This window comes from Ciona robusta, chromosome 3 (assembly GCF_009617815.1).
Source record: "Ciona robusta chromosome 3, ASM961781v2".
Classification (NCBI taxonomy): Eukaryota; Metazoa; Chordata; class Ascidiacea; order Phlebobranchia; family Cionidae; genus Ciona; species Ciona robusta.
Window position 1 is genome coordinate 4,497,712 of NC_143237.1, and position 24,806 is coordinate 4,522,517.

The 24,806-nt window shown below is 35.3% G+C and overlaps 1 protein-coding gene and 1 pseudogene across 1 annotated transcript in view; both read left to right on the forward strand.

Annotated features, from left to right (window-relative positions):
* LOC149738340 (caspase recruitment domain-containing protein 11-like) overlaps nucleotides 1-24,806 on the forward strand; it is a 39,918-nt gene that overhangs the window by 12,248 nt on the left and 2,864 nt on the right. The window contains exons 2-11 of the mRNA XM_089873598.1: nucleotides 3,735-3,865; nucleotides 5,943-6,059; nucleotides 9,586-9,781; nucleotides 17,610-17,796; nucleotides 19,105-19,251; nucleotides 21,650-21,793; nucleotides 22,174-22,299; nucleotides 23,859-24,041; nucleotides 24,475-24,538; nucleotides 24,732-24,778. Coding sequence (XP_089729724.1) covers nucleotides 3,735-3,865; nucleotides 5,943-6,059; nucleotides 9,586-9,781; nucleotides 17,610-17,796; nucleotides 19,105-19,251; nucleotides 21,650-21,793; nucleotides 22,174-22,299; nucleotides 23,859-24,041; nucleotides 24,475-24,538; nucleotides 24,732-24,778 — 1,342 coding nt within the window. The remainder of the gene's footprint in view (nucleotides 1-3,734; nucleotides 3,866-5,942; nucleotides 6,060-9,585; nucleotides 9,782-17,609; nucleotides 17,797-19,104; nucleotides 19,252-21,649; nucleotides 21,794-22,173; nucleotides 22,300-23,858; nucleotides 24,042-24,474; nucleotides 24,539-24,731; nucleotides 24,779-24,806) is intronic.
* Nucleotides 11,840-13,984, forward strand: LOC149738341 (uncharacterized; annotated as a pseudogene).

Genomic DNA, 24,806 nt, shown 5'->3' on the forward strand with positions numbered 1-24,806 from the left:
TGTTTCGTGTTAACGTATGCGTAAGTTACCTATTCGTGCAGTTCTGACGTAACAAACAGCTTTATATTATCATAAATCCGGCATTTATGCGGAGACAATGGCAATTGTGACGTAACATTACTAGCTATGTCGAAATGCACTTGCGGTATTTGATTGCGCCATAATAGGGATTGTGACTAATGTAATACGTAACAATACGAACAAATATTTCAACCCGTGTTACGTAATATAAAACTCAGACAATCCTAAACCACTATTAAATTCCCGGTAATTATTATTACAAATAAAATTCGTTGCAGGTAGAAACATGTGAGATTTTTTTAACTGTAGTTGGTAATCGCCAATTAGTTTTATAGTTTTATTAAATCAAAGAAAGCAATCCTAGTAGAGTATTCCTTGCTTAAACTAGCGTCTGTTATTAATTTCAATGTTGACCGGACAAAGTTTGTCGCGTGTCCAAAATTATTGAAATTGATTTAAACAGTGGGTCTTCTAACAGAGGAGACAACCTTGTCCCCAATGATTCTACCAATTGTTCAATAATATGTTGCAGTTCGCTGGACACTTTATTTTTCGCTGCCAGTAAGTCCCCTTGAACAATGTATTGGTGAAAAGTAACTGTAGTCGATTCTTCTTCTCCAAGAACTTTTCTCTATAGCATGGTCCATGGCGACTTTTAAACCTTCGGCGCAAGTGTCCTCAGGTTCTTCAAGAGACAAAACAGAAAACTTGGATTTGCCGAACATTGCCGATTTAAATACAAACAGCTCCACCCGACAATATACTATAATATCTAGTGTTGCCTCTTTTACCGGTTTGGTAATGCATTTTAATCTACTGCTTCGACTGAGATAGGAAGTTATTTCTGCACCAGACTTTCGATCTAGATAAGCGGAGCCTACATCCAGAATATCTTTATTAAATTTGCATATATCTTCGTACAGTTTAAATGACTTTGCTTTTGTTGTTAGAAAGTGCGCTGTTTGAAATTTTCTAATCATTTGGTTTCGCTGATCTGAACTTAATCGTCTAAAATATGGCAGCAGCGTCGTTTGCCCACCACTGGCACTAACTACAGTCGATGTGCTGGCGGAATTACTTTCATTGGTGGTTTCGTGAGCCTGTTCAATAAGCCTAAGCACAGCTGTCTCGTGAGAGCGGGACGAAAGATGGTAGCGAAAATTATTTTTTTTATTACTGATGTTCCTTTTACATAGGAGTCTACCTACTTTATAGCAAAAACTTTCTGTCAAATTTGGTTTCCATTATTTTTATAAAATTCACTGCATTTTTTACACCAAATTCGCGAAACATTCCTGACAACGTCTGCTTCATAGCCCAGGTCTGGAAATTCCCAGTTTTTTACAGTCGTTTCCTTCGGCTTGATCACATTTGTTACAACTACAACTGCAGTGCAAGTAAAACCGGTATGCGAACACGTGTATTGGTAATGTGAGTTTGTAATCAATTGTTACAACAGAACGAAAACTAAGGTGTTTATCACCGATTGTTACGTCATTTGCTATATGCGAAAACTTTACGATTATAAATGTATTAATGTATTTAGTGTATTATACTACCTCTCTTTGATTATTTATAGATTTTTTGTCTCTAATTTTTATAATCTGCATTAAATTGCCGTGAAAATTTATATTTTTTGTTAAAAAATTTTTTTTTACCGCATTGTTTTTATCGTCAGCAATAAACTGCGGACGATTTGTCTAAATGCATCGGCAAAACCGTCGGCAATTGATTGCTGACGTGAGTCTCAAGGGCTGCTTGTTGAAATACAATCAGGAATAATCAAAGATGAATTATTGATCCATGCTTTTGGGAAAATAATGTTTAAAGAGCAAACTAACGTTGTCAAGGTGTTTATAAATTACATCTTTATTACACATGTTGTTTTAAAAATGGGAAACAATCGCTTCGTTCATTGTTCTTTAATAAGTCCGCCTTCCATATTAGAAATTTTTTCGAAAGTCAGTGATTTTATCAAAAAGACCAAGAACATGAGTTTATTTTACTTAAAGATTTTCTACAAATTAAATAAAGAAATTAGTTTAAAACCTGTCAATCAACGCCTGCTGGTTATCAAAAGTTAAACTTGGTTTTACATCTACAACTGATCTTGACGCAGGTGCTGCATTTGTAAGCTGAGAAATCAGCCTACTCATTATTTAACCTAATGATGACATTATTTAACCTAATTTACTGTAGTAAACCAACCGTGATGATATAACCGGTGCAAATGAGCATAATTTTAATAAGTAACGTTTTAATTTAGCGTTTTCTACAAATTAAATAAAGAAATTAGTTTAAAACCTGTCAATCAACGCCTGCTGGCCATCAAAGGTTAAACTCGGTTTTACATCTACATGTTATCCAATTGCAAAGTTGGCAGAGTGAAATGTTGTATATTGATAACTGGTCTCGTGAATACCATTGAATTTAAATATTTAATTCACATTTTGTTATATGATATGGTACCTGTACCCAGGCATGTGAAATGTGCAAATCATGATAGCTTCTTTAATAAGATTCTGTGTACAATTAATAATAGCCTTGGCCCGAGCACTAATGACGTCATTAAGGAAAATGGGAGCACGTGAACCAGTTCGGTTTAGTCGGAAGGTGCCACTAATCCAAATCGCGCAGGACACGTGGTTTCTGATCAAATGAACACGTGGTTCACCGACACAGAGACCACACAAGACTATACGAGTTTCATGAATTGCAGTGTTGCAAGATGTAGAATTCATGGAAAACAAAATTGATTTATACTTGTTACAAAAGATTTTGCAGTATATTAAAATAAAAGTAATTTTACAATTTTTCGCCTTTAGTTACGAAATCATATGGGAAACACTGGCCACTCCCCAAACCCCATCAACTTGGATATTCTGTATGGGTGATGCCCTTGAGTACCTAGGTTTTAGGCCAGATTTAGCCCATTAGCGAAACACCCTCGTGGCCTTGTGCGTTTTATAGTGTCGTGCTAGTGACTCACCTATTCTTGTTCTGACTTTTATCTGCAGACTAGATGTCTCACAGTTGGATGCTCTTCGCACAGCGTATTCCCAAAAACCAAAAATACAAAAAAAGTCAAGCTGGCTTATCTGAATATCTTTTGGTTATTCATAGACGTGTCCGAACAGCAGTTACCAAGCATAAATAATTGAGCTAAAAATTGTAAACTAAATGTTAGATGTAACATTATGTAAGTGGTTATAATTCAATTATCAGAAATTCTTCTTGTTTGAATTCTCAACTGGCAGTATATTATATCTTTCTTACATTCAATTTTTTTGGTTTTGGCAATTAGTCAAACGAAATACATAAAGTATTATATATTTTTCACCAGAATAATATATAATTGCTGACGGTGTGTTAAACACGTTTTGCATCAGCATGGTCTCGGTAAATACGGAAATTAAATTAAAACAGCTACCGTAAGTGCTGAAGTGTAAATTAAATTTCTTAAACTTTGTCGCAAACACACAGGATACCTATTTGCTGAGAACTCCTTATAAACTTGGAAAAAGGAATTTTCTGCAGACGCTTTGTTTTACTGGCACCGAATACTGTGTACATAGATATCAGACAAAATGTTTTGTCCAAATCGTATGGGAATTCGCACACGGGTTCGCATAATACTGTGTACAGCCACCTTTAAGCATTTTTCCCACTACATGATATAATACAGTTACTTAATAATTTTCAACAACTTATAGGATGCATATTGTGGAAAGAATCAGATACTGCAGGATATCAGCTGCCCTACAGAGCAAATATGTTATTGATATGGAAGACAATGAGGAAATACTTAATCCTTACACATACAGGACTGAACAGATGAGACTGAGTAAGTTCCCTCTTCAATATCTAAGATATAAAGTATATATAAATATATTTATAAACTGTTGCATTTTTGTATATAATGTTGCCCAACAATAGTAATAATATAGAGTAAATAAATGTTGAAAGTTTTATTCTAAATGAATAAACAAATGTAACTTACTTTATCTTCGCATGGCCGGAAAAGGATAGTTGTTATAACACGGATGTTCATACACATTGGGCCAGCTTACGAATTACCAAGTATATTACTTTGTGGGTGATATTTTTGTGGGTTTTTATTAGTGATGTACCGAAGTTTATTCGGTTTGCCGAATTGATTTGGCCGAATCAGCAATTTTGACATAGATTCGGTTTTGGCCGAATCGTGAGTAAAGATTTGGCAAAAACCGAACTTTTTCACATACAATATAGCTACGAGAACTGGCGCAATTTGTGAGATAGGAATTAAAGACTATTTGCAACAAATAAGTTTAATTCAATTAATCGTCATGCTTTAAAGCAATGCTAATCATTTTGGATACGGTTCTATGGCCTATGGCATACGTGCATTTTGATAAACTTCGTCATATTCGCGACCGAATATGCGCCGATAAAGAAACACTCGCCCTTTCTCTCTAAATAGTGCACGCGTCTGCGCACGATTCCCTGCACATTTTTAGCACAAAGCAGAATACAAAATGTAAATGTAAAGTTTTCGTATAATTTTTTTACACTGGATATAGTTTTAAGCCAGCGTGAGTAGTTTAAATGCAGGTAAATAGGGATTATGTGAATTTTAATTGGTGCAAATATAAGAGCGAGGAGCGATGCTATCAGTAAATTGGAACCAACAGAAATTGTAATATGATATTACAAAGTATCGTCCCGGACGAGCTTGGACAGAAGCCAAAAAACATTGTTTGTTGGCACCGCACGAGAACCAGAGTTTCATTACGTCACTTTTCACGAGAATAAATTCACAACGATTGCCTCGCTTGTTACGTGTGGAACGCATGGTACTGAATGCGTCTTCCTTTATTTCCAAAGCAAACGCAGAGCTTAAACATGTGACGCTCATACACGATGTTTCGATCTCGTGGTTGATTGGGCAGTGGGAACATTCTTCCCGATTGTTATATTATGAAACGTCATAATTTATAGTTATGTTGTTATAGAACAAGCGATGTAACAATTAAATGAAACATGTTCCAATTCCTAGCGAAAGAATGTAATATTGAATGCAACGCCTGTTTTAGCACTTTTTGTCTGCGTTTGAGTTTGTGGAAATGGGGTCTGTCATTACATCAAAACAGCCCCCATGGTTGCAGCAGTTTATTTATTTTAATATAAAAAAGTCAGATACAGGAACACTGCGTGCTCGTGTTATTTGACACCAGCTGTAATTCGATACGGGCAAATTCGCTGACGTTGCGATTCGTATATTATTTACAACGAATGAAAAATAATTAAAAAGAAAGCTATGCTGACTATTTTCGTTATCTCTTAGTAGCTTCACTTTTTGTTTATGTTTAATATTCGTCGCTCTCGCCTGCAATATTATAGCAATAGCATATGGCTCGGCACTCGGCCTAGATTTCAGCCGAGCGCCAAGCATCAAAAAAGGAGACGCTCGGACACAAGCTTTTGAGTTCGGGCTCGGCTCGACACATCCCTATTGGTAGGTGTCTAGTTAGAACTGCAATAATGGGTTAATGACATAAATACGTTAGTATGAAACCAACTGTTATGCAGCTAGCCAATTCAATAAATTTGGGTTCACACGGTAGACCACTGTTGGCAGTTTTTAAAAATTCCGGCCCTGTATTTTATACCTACACTTTATTTTTAAATCTAACTACACTATTACGTAACATTTTGATCAACCGTAGATCACCGGTCTCTTTTATTCTGCATTTGTGGGTTGTAGGTGCAAAGAGTAATTGGTGTCATTTTCGTTACTATAGTTTTTATTTTGTAAGGTTAACAGAAATGCATATATATTGTTTGTGTGAGTTTATTAAGTAAAGTTAAACAAACGAATTCACTCATTATATTGAATGTATAAATCCCTTCTTTGCAGATAATGATATTATTTTTAATAGATCACCTGGTTGATATATTACTGAGAAAGGGTGAAGAGAATTATAAAAAGTTTCTTCAAATTCTTGGATCCTATTACCCAGATGTGTACAAAGAAATAATTGGCAAAGATCTTCCAGGTGCCATGACTAAGAAGTTTTGAATAATTAAAACCTTTTCTCATGTTAGGCATTTAGTTTTTAATATATGATTATTGAATATGTTTTACATGTACTTACCACCAGCCGCAGCCGCCGGTCATTGGAAAAAGGCGTTCCTCTCCCTTTTTTTAATTTTTTTTTATTATATTAAAAAGTTAAGCCTTGGATTAAAAACGCAGTTACAATGATTAGTCTTTTGCTTTAGGAGGTTTAGCCATTTTTTTATTTTACTAAGGCAGGATTGTAGAAATTGTAAATCCAGACGGTAATGAGTTAATTTTATTGAAAATCCTAATGTAATATATTTTACGCACACCTGTCACCCGAGTTACCAAATCGTGTTAAGCAAGGTATTACTGATCTTTTGAGACAGAAAGGTTGTTAAAGTTGCGATCTGATGTTTTATTCTGGTTGCTTGTTCGTAATTATCAGGTAACGAAATCACTCGAGTAAGGAACATTGTCGGGCTGCAATTTAAACATTTTGCACTTAATTGGTAGGTCACATGTCTCATTGCAACATAACTATTAATTATGGCTTTTCAAAACCTAACAATCAGAAGAGGTGAGTCTAGTACTGCCCAACCGAAACGAGTTCGATCCATTGTGTATGAGCGCCATATTTTTATGCTCTTCGCTGGCTTAGGAAATAAATGAAGGCACATGCATTAGCATACATATAACACTTAACAGCAAAGCAACCTTTGTGACCGTAGACGGAAATGGGATTGTTTTGACGGGGGTGTTTGCAAGAAAATGTTTAACTAATAGTTGCAAAGCGTCCTATTAATATGTGCCTAAATCAACCAGTAAGTTTTAATTTACCAATTCCAATGACCAGCAGTAGCAACAATGATCTGTGTTATGCATAGGCGCCTAAGTTTTGATAGGTTAAGCAAACGGAGGCCATGTTTATGATGACGTCATTCGTTTTGCAGAAATTAGGATAATACGGCGATAAAAGCTAAAAGTAAGGTAATATAATACATATAGTAGTCGTATCACTGATGTAGAGTACGGGCGTGCAGGAGTGCGCCGCACTTCTGCCAATTTAGAAATTCGCTACTCCTGTTTAATGCACGCGCATATAATGTTTCGATGATGACAATCAACACGTTAATTCGAAAATAAATGTGTTAAAATTTGACCTATATTTGCGCCATCATGATTATTACAACATAACATCGTGTTGTTTGTAAATATGCAGCAAATTACGCCCATTTTACACCTCTCTGATTGACCAATCAGAAACAAAGAAATCGTGGATCAACTAGCATTATTACGCGTGCTAGACCAGACAATCGCATAATATGTATGGGATATTTATGTTAGTATTTAGAATAATAGCAATGTTTAATTTATTTGAATGCGAGTTGCGAATGTGCGGCAGGCATGTAAAAAAAGAAATCAGGCCTATACTGACTCGTATTTAAATTAATCTGGCAGTTTCGTAAATCGGAGACGCGTGCGTTCTGAAGCCAATTTTTGCCGCTATAACTAGCCCAGAATTCGTGTGCCGCTACCACCACATAGTAAGCAAAACTATCGGTTAATAACTTGCAATCATAAACAAGGAACCCTAACTTATGATGGCAGTTAACCGTGAGCAAAACAAACACGATTGCAGTTAAAAAATACAAATTGCTAAAATCGTGTGAAATCTGCTAAATTCGAAGTGATGTTTTAGTTTTTTTGCTTATACTTTTAATGAACTTTCTTCAGCTGCCCCACCCATGGTTCTTTTTGGTTATAAGCCAACGATTTTTTGTGCGGTTCTTATCGTAGCGCACAAATTTAATTAAAACGTGTCAATCATGTTTCGTCTTTTCCCGATCAAAGCCAGATTGCCGTGACGTTTTCAACTTGCAACACACACAAACTGTACATATTAAACATTTTCGGGTAAAAACAAAGTTTTGCTTATATAAAACTAGCTCTTCTGATATAAAACGGCACAGTTTCATGTATTCTACACAGCCAGCACACAAATTATTAATAAAAGCTATTTTAAAGTAAAACTAATCGGCAATCACCAACCACAGTTTAACCCACACTTTCTTTTCTACCGGCAACGAATTTTGAAATTACAAGGACTTTAGTGGTACTTCAAGAATGTCTGTGTTTATATTCTGTATTTCTATAACAAATAATCCCTGAACATACACATTTCGTACTGGTTTAGGTTTATATTGGTCCCGTAATACTACCGTAAATGTATTACGACCGTAAATGCATAGCTGGTAATGTTACGTCACAATTGCCATTGTCTCCCGCATAAATTCTGGATTTATGATAAAATAAAGCTGTTTGTTATGTCAGAACTGCACGAATAGGTAACTTACATATACGTTAACTGTTAACATGATACTAATTTCTACGCAGCCGACGGAGTATATAAATTCCAGACTACTAAAATATTAGGTTATTATGTTACACTTGCAAGTTAAACGATGTTACATTGCGATATGTGTTCCTGCCGTGTAGAAGGTCTAACTATTGCGTTAAGATACATCCGAATTAAATTGTGTTTGCGTGTTTGCAGCACTCCCACATAATTGCAAAACTGTACGTCAATGAGTCGTATACAGCAAATAAAGTCAGGCGCACCGATTTCCTAACGCACCTGCGCGTTGACTATGACGTCATTAACGTCCTTATACGTGCGGCGCATACGTTTTTTTTTCGGCAGGAATTGGTAACACGACCTTTCTCACAGCTGTGTGTAAAATAAATGTAATTTGCGGTAATAAATATCCTAGATATGTTCCAGAAGTAGCACTGCTGTATATTTAGGATGTTTTCCTCAGCCAAGCGGCATGTTTATTATGAAATAGTAAAGATTCACACATGGATTCATTGCATCATAATAGCGATTGTTTGACCTGGCAATTGATTACGACATAATAGCAATTTACACGCTGATTGTTTGCCTCATAATAACGATTGTCCCCTTGATTATTTAGCCAGCAGAAGCTTGAAAACGGTTGGATATATGCCTTTTTACGTATGCGATCAAAATTCGCGCTGACGTTGCGATTCGTGACGTCACGCCCGGCTACTCGTCTTTTAAATCTTCGGCATATTGCCGACGTATTTTAAAAACCGCCGGCAACCGTACTTTTATACGAGTCTCCAGGGCTTGTAATGTAGTGTAACATCAGGGGTTGGAATTACACAATACGAAAATCACGATATTGGATTGAATCACAATGCTATTTGTGACGTAATGAATCGCTTTAAGTTGGTATTTCTTAACATCTGACCTTACGGTAGTGAATGACATCACAATACAGCTTGTGATGTAACAGTTACGTTCGTGGGCGTACGTTTAATTAACAGTAACATAAATCTAGCCAGAAGTTATAGCGTAACCACTGGAGCTTCAATCGTCGACCGTTATGGCGAATGGTTGACTATATTTACTTTCAAACCTTAGACTCTATCAGAATAACTAGATTTCGCATACCTCATGAAATATTTAATAACTCAGCATTGGTATTTTTCAGAAAGTGAATTAGTTGACAACATCAGCAATAACCATGGGTCAGATGAACTTGTTGAACTTCTTATGCAAGCTCTTGATCGGATGAAAGAAGAACAAAAGCTTCTTACAAGAAAGTTAAGGAGATCAACCAATCTTCTGGAACAGAGGACGCATGAGCTGGAGAGGAACAAACAGAAAGTGGAAGATTTAACAGAAAGGTGATTTTCATCATAATGTAGGCCTCAACATAAACGTTTGCCTGTGACATCCAAAACAATTTGTGATAATAACATGTATTTTGGTTGGAAAGGAATAAGCTGGCAGGAATTAAAACATACCTTCATTGAACTTGACTATGATTTAAAGTAAAAGCAAATGGGGCAACTGAGTCTGTTCAAACTTAAGATAGCTAAACATAATGACGTAATTTTGTGATAACAGTTAGACATGTGCCGAGCCGTGCCAGAACTCAAACGTTCAGGCTCGAGCGTCTCTTTTTTCGACCATTGGCAATCGGCTAAAAACTACGAGCTTTACAATATTGTAAAAATATTAAAAATGAAAAAGTGAAGCAACTAAAAGATGGCAAGACTAGTCAGCATAGCTTTCTCTTTAATTATTTTTCATTTGTTGTGAATTTGCTGTTTGGAAAGTGACGAACTGCAACGTTAGCGAATGTGCCCGTATTGAATTACATGAGCACCCAACGTGTTTCCATATCTGATTATTTTATAGATAAGAAAAACTCTCTGGTAATTCATTACGACGCAATGGCAATTCATGCGTTGATAATTTGCAGCATAATAGCGATTGTCCGCTTGATTAATTAGCCTGCAGTTGCCTGAAAACAGGTGGAATGTTTGCCTTTTCCTGTATGTGATCAAGTAAAGTATTAATATGTTTGCAGTAAATATTCTTTTGTGCCTTACTTTAACATATTGCGCTCCTGTTTTAGTGATAAGAATGAGACCGCTAGACAGCTTTAGCATTAGAAAATGGGTATGCAGCATACCCTATAAATATTCTGAGATATGAGCCGTGTTAAGTTATCATTGTTTTAGTTCCTTTTGTATCTAATTTGTAGGGATGTGCTGAAGTCAGAAAAGCTCGGATTTGCCGAGCGCCGAGCTTCAACGTCTTTTTAATAAATGAAACATTGGGTAAGTTTTACGCATGTCCATCGTGGATAATGTAACCATTATTTACGTCAGAATAACTTTGATAAACCATTACGATTGTTACATTACAAACAAGATTGTTATAAAACAATCATGTTTTGATCGCTTCCATACGATCTGTAGTTTTTATATAATTTTTGTTTCTGATGATTAGTTTAAAAAAATGCAGGTGAATCGCGATTATGTGAATTTTAATTGCTGCAAATGTAATAGCGAAAAGCGATGCTGTCAGTAAATTGGAACCAACATAGATTGTAATATGATATTACAAAGTATCGTCCCGGTCGAGCTGAGATAGAAGCCAAAAAACATCGTTTGTTGGCACCGCACGAGAACCAGAGTTTTATTACGTCATTTTTAACGAGAATAAATTCACAACGATTGCTTCTTTTGTTACATGTGGAATCTATGCTACCGCACGCGTCTCTCTTTATTTCCTACGCCGGCGCAGAGCGTAAAAATGTGATGCTCATACACGATGTTTCGATCTCGTGGTTGGTTGGGCAGTGGGCACGTTCTTCCCGATTGTTATATTATAAAACGTCATAATTAATAGTTATGTTGTAATAGGACAAGTACCATAACAATTGAATGAAAAAATGTTCCAATTCCTAGGGAAAGAATGTAATATTTATACCCATTATAAAGATACGGAAATTCCATTATAAAGATACGGAAACATTGGGCGCTCGTGTAATTCGACACCGGCTGTAATTTGATACCGGCAAATTCGCTGACGTTGCGATTTGTTACTTGCGAGAGAGCAAAACGAAAAGTAATTAAACAGAAAGCTACGCCGACTGTCTCGTTATCTTTTAGTAGCTTCACTTTTTCATTTTTAATATTTTTCGCTCTCGCGTGCAACATTATAGCAATAGCATAAGGCTCGGCGCTCGGCCCAGATTTCAGCCGAGCGTCAAAAAAGTAGACGCTCAGGCTCGAGCTTTTGAGTTTGGGCACCGCTCGGCACATCTCTACTAATTTGTTTGTGTGGTGCCCCTCCCCAATCATGTGCATTATGTTCTGCCTCAGTGATTTTGCCTTCTTCCTTTTTCTGTGTGGCCTCCTGTCTGACTTTGTTGGTCATTCATTCTAAACATGTGCTTGTGTTGTGAGGTGCTGTGAATAAACTTAACCACTGACTTAACATGGCAGCAGAGGATGGTTCAAGTTTAAAGAATCAAATATAGTAAGTCTAAAGTTGGTAAAGGCAATTGCTATGTGGAATGGAGAAGAAAAGTTTCGATGTGGCAGTTGGTTTTTGATGTAAAGAAGTCTGAACAAGCCATTGTTATTAATCTTTATGCCTTACAGAGGGGCATGTGAAGGCTCAGAGGGCCATTTCTGGTTTATCTATTGAATTTGAACATTTGTACAGCAAGATGTGCAGTCACAGCATGGAGTTATCGGATGCCATTCTAGCATTTAAACTAATGGATGGTGCAAATCTAAACACAAGTGAGCACCAATTAGCACTTACCTTGGGTGCAGATTTAAAATTCAAGACAATGAAGTCTGCATTAAAGAGAGTTTTTGGGAATACAACACCTGCGGAAGCAACTCCCAATATTAAAGAAGAAGTATTCACCAATCGACTAATGGGAAGAAAGAAGACTGGATTGAAGAAAGAAGTAACACCAAAAAAGATGAATTCCAGAAACCAGTTTGGCAACGTCACCCGATGTGTAATATGCGACTCAAAAATGCATTGGGTCCCAACATGTCCGCACAAAGAGTAAGTTATGTCCACTGAAATGGAGCGGCAAAATGTCGCTATCAATCTACAGATGGATAATGAGAAGATGGAGGTATTATCAAATAAAGCTGATGGACATGCTGTTGTCGATACAGCTTGTACAAAAACGGTATGTGGACAAAACTGTTTTAGAAAATTTGTTGCATCTCTTAATAATCAAACAAAAAAACTGCTTTTGTTTTTGGGGATGGCAGAAAAAAAAAAGTAAAACTGCTTTTGTTTTTGGGGATGGCAGAAAGGTTTTTTTTTTCATAAAGCAGCACGTATACCAACTTGCATTGTGGGTGTAAAATGTACAATTGATACTGAACTTGATGCCGGAAAAAAATTCTCTACTTTTTAGCAAAACTTCCCTAAAGAAAGCAGAAACTCAAATTGATTTAAAAAAGATAAAGTCAAACTGGAAGTGGTCATTATTGTGTTGGTATTTATCCAGGTCAGCCTGTGACAAGTAAAGAGTATGTGAACTTACTTGTTAAACATCAATCAACTGAAACTTTGAAGAAAACCTTCATCAAATTACATAAACAATTCGGACATGCTTCGATTGAAAACTTAAATAGACTTTTGCAAAGAGCCGGTAGGTCACTTTCAAAGTATCACGAAATAATTGCGAATGTTGTATCTAACTGTAGTGTGTGTAAGGTGCACAAAAGGACATTTGCAACACCTGTTGTAAGTTTACCATGGAGTGAAAACTTTAATGATTGTGTTTCTATGGATTTACATCAGTTAGAACCCAATGTGTGTTATTTTCATGTTATTGATATGTTTAGTCCTTATAGCAGGGGTTCCCGAACTTATTTTATCGCGGGCCAATATGTGAAATCATAATTGTGCGTCGGGCAAGGTTCTCCTTGCTATATTGGCGACGCGACTTGTATTGGCCCAAATTTGGTTATAACGAATACTGTTAGTTAGGTTAGGAAGTTCGACACATATGCTGGTAATAAACATGGCTTCTAGAACAGATTAAACTACGTACTTTTATTTTGCTCCTGCGGGCCGCGGTTTGGGAACTCCTGCGTTATAGTAATGCATGTATTATTACTTCCAAGTGTCCAGTTTTATGGTTAAATGTTTTTAAAAAAACTGGATGTGGTTAAATATTTTAAAAAAAACTCAAAGTCTTTTTGGGGCGCCACAAAAAAGTATTAATTGATAATGGGCGTGAATTTGACAATTCTGAGTTTCATGAATTGTGTGAAAAATTTAATATTTCTGTATTAACTACTCCTGCGTACTCTCCGTGGAGTAATGGTGTATGTGAAAGACCTAATTTAATTTTAAATGAAATTATCCGTAAAGTCAAATATGACGAAAGTTGTGACTGGAGAACAGCCGTAGCTTGGGCTGTTAGTGCAAAGAATGCACTGATTAACCATACCGGTTATAGTCCATCTCATATAGTTTTTGGTCAAAATATTTCTTTGCCCTCTGTACTTCGTGATAATAACCCAAATCCAAGTGAACCAACATAAGGCAGAGACCTAAGAATGCATTTAACACGCCGCATACCCAGGATCGGCAACCATAACTAATGCTGTTCCTTATTCCAAAATGTGAGAAATGACATTTTCAATACTTACAAACTGCGAGGTAAAAGTATTACACAGGATTCCTGATTTGAGTCTTGGATCGTGTCTGCAGCCTCTTCAGGTGCCAGCACCTTTTTGTTACAGACTTCTTTGAAAATGCTTTGCTTTACAAGTTAGACGCAAAAACTCAAATACCCAAATGTGAATTCCATGATTTTGTCTCTAGCTTCTCTGGAAGTCATTTTAGTCCAGGAATCAAGTTAACCCTTCAGAGTTGCAAACCTTGAGCATGGTACGTTTCAGTCCTTATCTTAACCCTTTAAACGCACCTGTTGCCCGGTGACTATTTCCTATCACAAGTTACCTAATAGTCAGTAGTTCAATTATTTCTTATCGTCTGGTTCCAATTTTGGTCTCATTTGAAAGAAGAAGCAATTTCCTGCCATTTTCAGCAATCAATTGTATGTCAATGTATTTGAAAATTTAAAGCAATGTTTTGCCAAAGTTTGTGAATATATTATGGCATAACGTAGTGTTGCTTAGAGTTCGGTCCCCAGTTTTTGGCCATTTTTGCCTTTTTTCGCAAGAACTAAACATGCGATTTGTTGTGTTAGGGAATTCTCAGTGTACAAAAGTGTGTTTTGGTATAGATTTTGTCTTTGCAAAGCTATTTTAACCTTAAAAACAATAATATGACACGTATATTGTACATCCCCTGGAATGGCTATTCATGGCTTTTAATGATTTTGGTTATTGGATTTGTGTTTATTGTTGGTTTTATTGTAGTAATACCAGTCCATAAGTTGAAAACCTTACTAAACTCAATAAATTTTGGTTGAAAACCTTACTAAACTCAATAAATTTTGGTTATGAATTTGAAGATAATTTCATACTGCACAAACTTCCTAAAGAAAGGGTTGGTCTAGCTGCTATGCTTTGCTTGCAATATCCAATCAAGTGAGACCTGGTCAAAACAATCACGCCCAAAGGGTTAAGGAGTCTATGACTAAAACATAAAAAGCCAAATATAGTCAAATAAAAACCAGAAATCCTAAACTTTAGATTCCGGAGAAACAATATTTAGCATACCTTGAAAACATTTGCGTGGCAATAAAAACAATGTTTTCAAAAGCAACTTTATTAAAAAAAATTAACAATGGAAGTACAGGGTAATAACAGTAAGAATATTCATACAACTGAATGCATTATGCAATCTATTTTTATAACAAAACATTTTCCTTTTTTTTAACAGGAGCAAAATATCATTTAACAAATTTTTATTGGCCTTGTTCCAATGCTTCCAATACTTGCTTTTAAATATAAGCTTTATTAGTATAAAAACAGAGCCGGTAAGTTGCATAACCTATATAAAGCACAGGAAGTAACCAAAGCATTACACTTGGTTTCACTAAATGCTAAAGGCTTTTAAAAGTTTAAATGACATCTTGTTTAATCTAAACTAAAATCAGCAACATAATAAAAATCGCCTAAATTACATCATCATAAAATGTAGGCAAAGCTGAAAAATATCTATGTTTATACTTCATTAACCATAAAATCAAATAAATCATTATTTAAATACAGCATTGTAAAAGTTGTAAATCCGGACGGTGATCGTTTAATTTTATTAAAAATCCGGACGTATTATGTTTTACGTGCGTCTGTCACCCAAGCTACCAAATCTTGTTATAAAGCGTATTACTAACCATTACCACATAGAAACGGTTGTTAAAGCTGCGATCTAATGTTTTATGTTCGTTGCGTGTTCGTAATTATCAGCTAACGAATTGGATCGAGTAACAAACATTGCCGTGCTGCAATTTGGTCATTGTGCGCTTAATTGTTATGTCTTATTGCAACATAACTATTAACTATGACGTTTCATAATATAACAATCGGGAGGAATGTGCCCACTGCCCAACGAACCATGAGATCGAAACATCATGTATGAGCGTCACATTTTTACGCTCTGCGCGGGCGTAGGAAACAAAGAAAGACGCATACGGTAGCATACATTCTACACCTAACAAGCGAAGCAATCGTTGTGAATTTATTCTCGTGAAAAATGACGTAATAAAACTCTGGTTCTCGTTTGGTGCCAACAAAGATGTTTTTTGGCTTCTGTCCAAGCTCGGCCGGGAAGATACTTTGTAATAATATATCACAACTTGCGTTGGTTCCAATTTATTGAGCGTCGCTCCTCGCTCTTATATTTGCACCAATGAAAATTCACATAAACGCAATATAACTGCATTCAAAGTTTAAACTATTCTTGGTTGCTGGCTTAAAATATGTCGGGATTTATCAAAGGCATTATGACGTAATCATGGTTACATTTTTAATCCACGAAGAACGTGCGTAAAACTTTTCAGTTGTTTCTGCCGATTTGATACGTCGTTTTAATAAATGTAATATTATTTTAAATTCACCGCATAAAGGTTCCTTGTGACATGATTTGTGACAAAATTAGTATATTGGGTGTTAGGAAAATGCCTTTTTTTTTGGATATTTGCACGAACCATTCCATCATTTTAGCTATTCACGGTGTTCTCGCAGGGTAACCAACACGATTAAAATAGAGCGCACGTTTATGTCGTCAATACTGAGCTAAGAAACCAAAGAGTATATTGTCGGCCGAACGTAAGAAAGTTGATTTTAATATAAATAGGATTAATTCTATTAAAAAATCCGGATGTTTTTTGACGATCAGGACGGTGACATTATCACTGAAAAATGGGGTATTTTTACAATCCTGTTTAAATAAAAACAATATACATATTTAACTTTGTAATCAATTCAATCACAAATTTAATGTTGGTTGGGGTAAAAAATTTACCCCAAGTCCCTCGTTGTTGTTTTTTTATTTCCCCACTTGACTGGGATAGTAATAAGGCCATTCATGTTTTACAAAAAAGTGGAGGTCGTGACCCTGAAACCCCCCCTGGCTGCAACAATAAAAGAAATGTCTTGTACAACCTTACACGCAATGCTGTAAAAATATTTGCTAGAAAAAAATATATTGTGCGGTGGGAATACAATTATAGATTTACGAAAATCAATATACTAAAATGAAACTTATAATCCCAATTATACATATCATGGTGTGTAGCAGCCTAAAGGCTATAAATCAAATGATGGAAGAATAAAATTTATTTAGTATTATTTTTTGGTTTTAAATTAGTAATTATGTCCACATAAAGTATAAATCACATTGTAAGATAAGATAAATAAATGTTCTAATTTAATGGAAGTTTTTAATATCCTATTACTTACTTTAAAAACTTATTAATAAAATTGTGTTGTTTTAAGCCCTATTTCACTATTTTTTTATAAAATACCTGAATTTGTATATTGGGTAAAACAGTTAATAATTAGTTTTTTTAACTTCAATAGAGAATTTTTGGTAAAATTAGTTTGGAATTATTTTTATAAATAGAGAAGATGAATTGTTTCACTACATACCACTATAATATGTTAACGTAAGCTCCACAATATTCATAACCATCGCATGATCCATTAGCATGTAGATCGTTTTAAAAAATAATTCTAGACTTTAATCAGACTCCTGTTTCAGAGTTGATAGGTATGATGACATTGACAGTGAAATGGCGACTTTTCGTCGTGAGGTGGATCGTCTGAAAACCGAGAACTACACAGTGTGCATGCGCCTTATTGATACCAATGAAGAAAACACAAAACTCCGGGAATCGAATATGAAATTGAAGAATGAAAATGACAAAGTGAAAGCTGAGTTGCAAAAAGTGAGGATTTTGATAATTTTTATCAGATGTTTTATCATGTACTACAAACATGATTCTCACACTTATTTTAAAAGTAAATGTAACTTACTTTATCCTCGTGTGGCCAGAAAACGACAGTCGTTATAACACGTGTGGTTCATCTGGACCGCTAACGTGATATTCTGCGGATTAATCACGCGTCTGCCTTTTGTTTTATTGTATAGCTTCTCGCCCTAATTCTTTTGTTTTACCGGAGCAACTTGCACCCCAGATAATTTGCGTATGGAAGCGTCTATTGTATGCTTGATATTGAGCAGTCATGGAGTTTAACACTTCGTGAGCTAGTCTTTGTATCTCGCATATAAATAGTCATTCATTTAAAATCAATAATTATATATATATTGATTACAATCGAGAGACGTCAGAATTAGCACTCACTTTCGTTCCCAATAATTTACTATTATTGTATGGCTGTATGATTTGTAGGGATGTACCGAATTAGGGTCTGAATACTTTCTATTTCATGCGAGTTGCCACACAAACTACTAAATGCGCTAAAACAATAAATAGCAACGCCTGAGAGCCAGTTTTTCTGTTTATAACTCCTTAATTGAAAGCGAAAATTAGTAAAACTAGTTTTATTTTAACATTATAAAATCTTCTTTAACAAATATAAAAACAATTTTGTTTAAAACTGTTTTACATGAATTTTACATCTTGCAATACTAGAACTTGTAGTTTTGTTGGGCCTTTTTTATCGTAAACTCGTAAATGTTATGTGTGATTTTAATTAAATTATCCATTACCACACTACATCTAGTTGTCAGTACAACCTTTCACTCAGCCAACTTTGTGTTGGTGTAATATTGAGTTTAAACTTTGATGACACAAGACCAATATCAGTACGCCAGCTCTTGTCAGCACTCAGCCGGCGAAGATTGACAGTTTTCTTGGTTATTTTATGGCCCACAGGAAACGCTAAGATTAATCTTTACCAATACAAAGACGCTCGATTTGCACCCGTTTAACAATCCAATTTGTTCTACCACAGTGAGTTAGGTTAAATGATATCATGGAATATTCTGATTCAATCAAATATTGGGCGCTAGATATTCAGATTCATCATATCCGAATAGTTTGGATCCTGGCCTATCCCTAGTGGCTCTTTAAAACCCATGGTATTGTGCACCGGTGTCACTATAACTTTGGTGGGTTCATCACTCATACTGAACACCATGCATAACACCATTAAACTACAAATTTGCTTAAATTGCATGGACATACCATTATGTATCAATTAATCCAAACAATTTTTTATATTTTTTGTAGCTTGAAAGTTGTGTTGCAATGGAACGTCATCAATCTGTGCGGTTACGTAATAGACTCCAATGCAGCCCAACTGAGCGTGATTTGAACGACATGAAACGTGAAATTGATGAGTTGAAAATCAAACTTGCTCAAGCTCATTCTAAGAGGGTAAGGGTAGACAACAATTTGTACGGACTTTATAAAAATGTTTTTTTTTCTGTTTTATTGGAACAGTTTTTATAAATAAAAGCCCAAGTAAAATGCAGTTGTGTCTGTGCATGGACTACTCAATACACGGCGTAGGAATACACCTAAACTGCTCAGAAAATAAGAGGCATATTGACGCTAACAATGCCCATTATAATACATTGTTACGTCACGGTTTCTTGAATGGAATTTTGTTTTTTCCAACCAAATTAATACAATTAGAACCTATATATTTTCATTTGAAGTTAATTTTAATTCATCTTGTTGTTATAATATAAGTTTGAGCGAATGTACACGTAGTTTCGAACACCACTGATACTTTGTGGCTGTTTAACAAAGATTAGTTTCACTAAAACGTCATGAAATCGCAGTAAAGTCAGAATTTAACCATAAAGAACATTCTATTCGTTTGGACGAAAGTGGTTTCTAACATGTTCTCGTGCTGTTACTGATGGCTGGCATATCATAGATGACAAATACATTATCTATATTCTAATCAAAGTGGTATGGGCAGGTCTTCTGAATTCTGTCTCTTTTTATTTTTCTCTTCATTGGTGATATAGCTAATCAGTCAATCGCGCAAATCTTTTAATTGTATTATTTGTGGATTGCGGTAACTAAAAGGAGAAATAACAATAGTAAATAAACACGTAAATATGCGAATAAACAACTAACACGAAAAGATATATACCTGAACATTTGTGGCTAAAAACTACTTCCGTTCACTACAGAAGTTTAGCACCAACGTTCATTCAAATCACTTAAGTATAAACTAAACTGAAATTGCCACGTAATGAACAAAGAGAATGCAAGAGAAAAAAGGCGATGACGTAACAAAAGAGAGAACTGGAACATAACTTAATTTGATAGACTTTTGGGTAAAATAACTGCACGCCAATAACACAAAGAAAGCATAACATGTTTTAATGTCAGAAATATACACTTTTATTCCTTACAAAGGCAGTGGTTTAAAAATACAATACTACAAAATAACAGAAGAAAACACATACGTTTATCGCGCAAGCCTTGAACTGCATCGTTATAGTAAAAGTCTGCTTGTTTCTTAAAAACAAGTTAATCATTAATGCACATTTTGTCAGCAATCCTTTATCTTGGCTGCATGAAATATATAACACATCTCCCACGTCGCCACGTGTTTGTGAAATAGAGGTTCGTGCACAAGATGAGAATCATCAGCAAACAGCTATTACGCGCTTACAGTAACTATATATGCTACAAGCAGTGTATGACACCTGATGTAAGACGGTTAGTATTTCGTTTGGATTGAATCTGGAATAATCCGTGTCAGTATTAGACTATGTTGTAAATTGCAATATCACCTCGGTTCTGTATCTACTAATCTAACAAACTTATAACACGTATCTACCTAGACCTATCAAAAATATAAACATTTATTATTAAGAGAAAGCTTTGCCATGCTTCTACAGTATTAAGTTGCTGTGCATCAAACCTTCAACATAACATAACTATAATATGTTAAAATTGTCATCTGTTTAGAATCTAGGTCTACCTCAGTAATGTTTTATAACTTAAACTAACCCATCTGTTGTAAAACCCCAAGCCTCAACCCTAACCTCTACTTTTAACCCCAAACCCCTAAATCCCCCCAAAAAACTAACAAATAACGTAATCTGTAACGTAAAAAATCAAACGTAATTCGCATTCTATGACATAATATTCTAACCTTTGTTTAATCCATGACTGCTCGTGTGGAAAATACTGTGACGCAGCTCGATTTCGCGCATTTTCAAAGTTAATTTTCGACACGAACACAAGTTTTTTAAAAATCAATTATACAGCGGGTATCAGGGAGACGTAAGGAACGTTTTGAGACCAAAATTTTCACTGGTCACCAGCGACAGTATTACCACTGTTTAATAAAGGACTCCTAAATCAGTAATTTATGCGTACAAAAATGACTACAACTGCTGTAAACACTATTTCTTCTATCATCTACGTAATATACTACCTCGTTTAATCATTTTAATACCTGCAACTGCTTTGATTGTAAACTCCATTTTGAAAAACAAAATTCCATTCATGAAACCGTGACGAAACAATGCATTATAATGGGCATTGTTCTCGTCAATAGGCCTCTTATTTTTTGAGCAGTTTAGGTGTATTCCTAGGCCGTGTATTAAGTAGGGCATGGTCTGTGTAACAAAAGTTTCACAACGTGTTGTAATATATATGATCGGCTGTATTGTTTTGTTTCTTGTTTTGTAAACTAATTGCAAAAATTAAGATTGGGATATCATATTATTTATTAAAGAAATCATGCTGTGGTTGTCGTCAAACACATCATCCGAATCTTTATGATATTTTTAATCTGTGCCAGAATCTTTGTGATGGTGATGTCGACACTCGGATACAGATGCTGCAGCAAGACAAAAAAGAAGCAATTGAAATGTATGCCGGGGCACTTGAGAGTCTTGCCAAACTTAGAGAAGATTGTGCAGCGGCTGAAGCATTAAGGAACAAGGTATTGTTACCTAATGTTGTACGACCATTATTTTTTTAAATTTGTACATCTATTAATACAAGTGACTAGTTTTCTACAGTTTAATGTAAAATCTAATCCAAGGTCCTGGCCAATCTAAGCTATAGGATATCATCGATATGAATTACAAAAGAGTTTGGTTATTTTGAAAGACCAAGTGATTCCTTCATAAATGACGACAATAAGTCTTAATTGTTTAATATATATATTAGTTGTTCAGCTGAAATCCACAAATCGGTGCAGGTCAGCTTTATGCTGTGTATGATTCAAAACCAATTTTTATAAGTTGTAAGGAATCCAATTTTCATATCTAAAAAAAATCCAAACCTAAGTGATTGATGTTTAAACCTTTTTTGTTACAGTATCTGGATGAGAAAGAACAGGCTGAACTTACATGTGCAGTGTTGCAGAGTGATTGCGACATGTTTAAAATGAGACGTGACTCAGTGTGGCAGCAACTCAAAGAAGTTGAAAAGGAAAGAGAAATTGTAAATTTCAGATTGGTGCTTTTGTTTTATTTTTTAATTCTTGAAAAGATTTTATTTCTGTATTTAGTGTATGAGCTGTGTAAGTCTAATTTTACCTTGTTTATTTACATTTGGAAATCCTGGTTAAGTGTAAACCACCTTTGAGAATGCAGTGGTGGTTATATTGTCCGCCATAAAATGTGCTATTGTTTATTTAATTAACATTATATAAGTAATCAAACAACTTTTTTCTACTGGAGCTGTGAAAAAGTTAACGAAACCTATTTTGTTAATCCCTAACAGAGAGTTTAAAATCATTAATACGGCTGTGGAAAAGTTAACAGTTAACCGCTGCGGAAAGTTCGAGTCGTTAACCGAACCATGAAGTCATAGGGCATACATGTATATCAATATCTGTCATATTTACACGAAAGGCATGTGTTCGCGTTCGTTGATTGGTTCTTCGCGATAAGACAAGGTGCGCAGGAACGCTGTGGCTTTGATCGTGCCCTACAGCGGCAATTACGTCGTCAATTTTGATTGTTAATACCGCAAGGTAATTAGTTTTGTAATATTATATTGGTGTATGACACAACTTAAATGTTTTCCTCAGCCAAGCAGCGTGTTTATTACGAAAAAGCAGGCATTAACACATGGATTGCAATTGATGATTGACCTGGCAATTGATTACGACATAATAGCAATTCACACGTTGATTATTTGCGTCATAATTGCCATTCACACGTTGATTATTTAGCTGGCAGGTGCTTTAAAACAGGTTTGAACACGAATAAGGAAGCATTACTTTGACGTTAAGAACGTTTGCGCGTGTGTTGCAAGTATAGTCCATATGAACATCGTAAAGTTGCCTTTAAATTCGCGAAAGAAAAGCGATAAACAAGACGCTTTATTAGGATTACGCTTGTATCGGTTAACCGGTTAAAACTGATAGGTCAACGGTTAAACAAAAAAATGGAAAATTCACAGCCATAATTATTAATGGAATTATTACGTTCACGGGTATTTTTTTATTCTGTATGGGTGAGGTGTGTGAGGAGCTGGGATTTGGGCCAGATTCGACCCATTACCCCAACACCCTGTACGCCGAAAGAGGCGTGCTTGCGGTAGTGAAGTTCTTGACCCGTGGGACTTCATCTGCGGACTTATTTTCACATGATGCGCGAACATTATACCAGGACTACACTCGTACTCACAACGTAACAACCAGGCACACTTCCACAGAAGGTTTATCCTTGTTTGGGCAGCGAGTCACAACATATGCAAGTTTGTGGGTAATTGTTTTCTGTGTATGACTGTTAATTTGGACAACCCATTAGTGACCGCTGATCACACATCAGCGGGTATACATGTGTATCAATATCTGTCTAATTTTCAAAAAAGCACATCTGCATTTAGTGATTCTTCGCCATGAGATTAAGAGCCGAATAAAACTGATAAGATCTCACAACAACAAGAAAATCCACAGCCGTGCTTGCCGTTTTTGTCCAATTTAGCAAATGAAGAAATTATTTTCCATTGTTTTTTGTAGTTAATGAGAGATTTTCCATTGTTTTTTGTAGTTAATGAGAGAACGAAACGATGCTCAACATTTTGCAAAAGACTGTATGGAAGAGAAAGCCAAATATCGAGCCCAGATTCGAAGTTTGGAAGAAAAGTACGACAAACTTTCACAGGATCTCTTACAAAAGGAGCGGGAACTATGTCACCTGAAATCAAGCAACAGACCCAAACATAAAGTTGCTGTGAGTTGGGTTTTTTATTGTGTTTAGATATCGATAATATATTTTCTTATACATTTTGTGCCATATTTGATTGTTTGGTAACAGTGAACAAATACGGTAATCCTATCCAGGCCAATTTTATTTTGACTTATAATTTTACCATTTTTGCCTATAAATATCAATTGTTTTTGCTAGAAACATTTTTTCGTAGGTTGATGACTTACATTCTGGATGTCTGCCACTAGTTAGGAAAATTTATCAGTTGTGACTTGTGACTGTTTGTTACTATTGCTACTGAAAATCTATGATATAGATTATTATATTGATACTCATTGTACACCTGCTATTTGCTCCAAAAATTAAATAGTAAAAAGGTAATTATTTTATGTTTTATGTACTGTGAAAAAATTAAAATAATTTATTTTAAAAATAGACTTATTTTTAACATACTCAGGATACACAATGGACAGGCACAGATAAATTTATCTCAAGAAGATCTAATTCTTTTTCAACATGCAGTGAGTAATTTTATACAATTAGGAAAATAATTTTTAAACATCATTGTTAATATTTTTAACGGCGCAGTAGTGTTTGAACCAAACAAAAGTCCTCCACTAAGTAAGGTATTTGTGGAAACAGATAATATTCATGTCCGCTATGAATAAAACATTCCTATACTACGAATTAATAATATATATGACAATGTTTTAGCTGCGTCCAGTACATCAAGTCAACATGAAATATTGCAGGACTGTTCGGTAAGGAACTAAAAAAAAACATGTATTT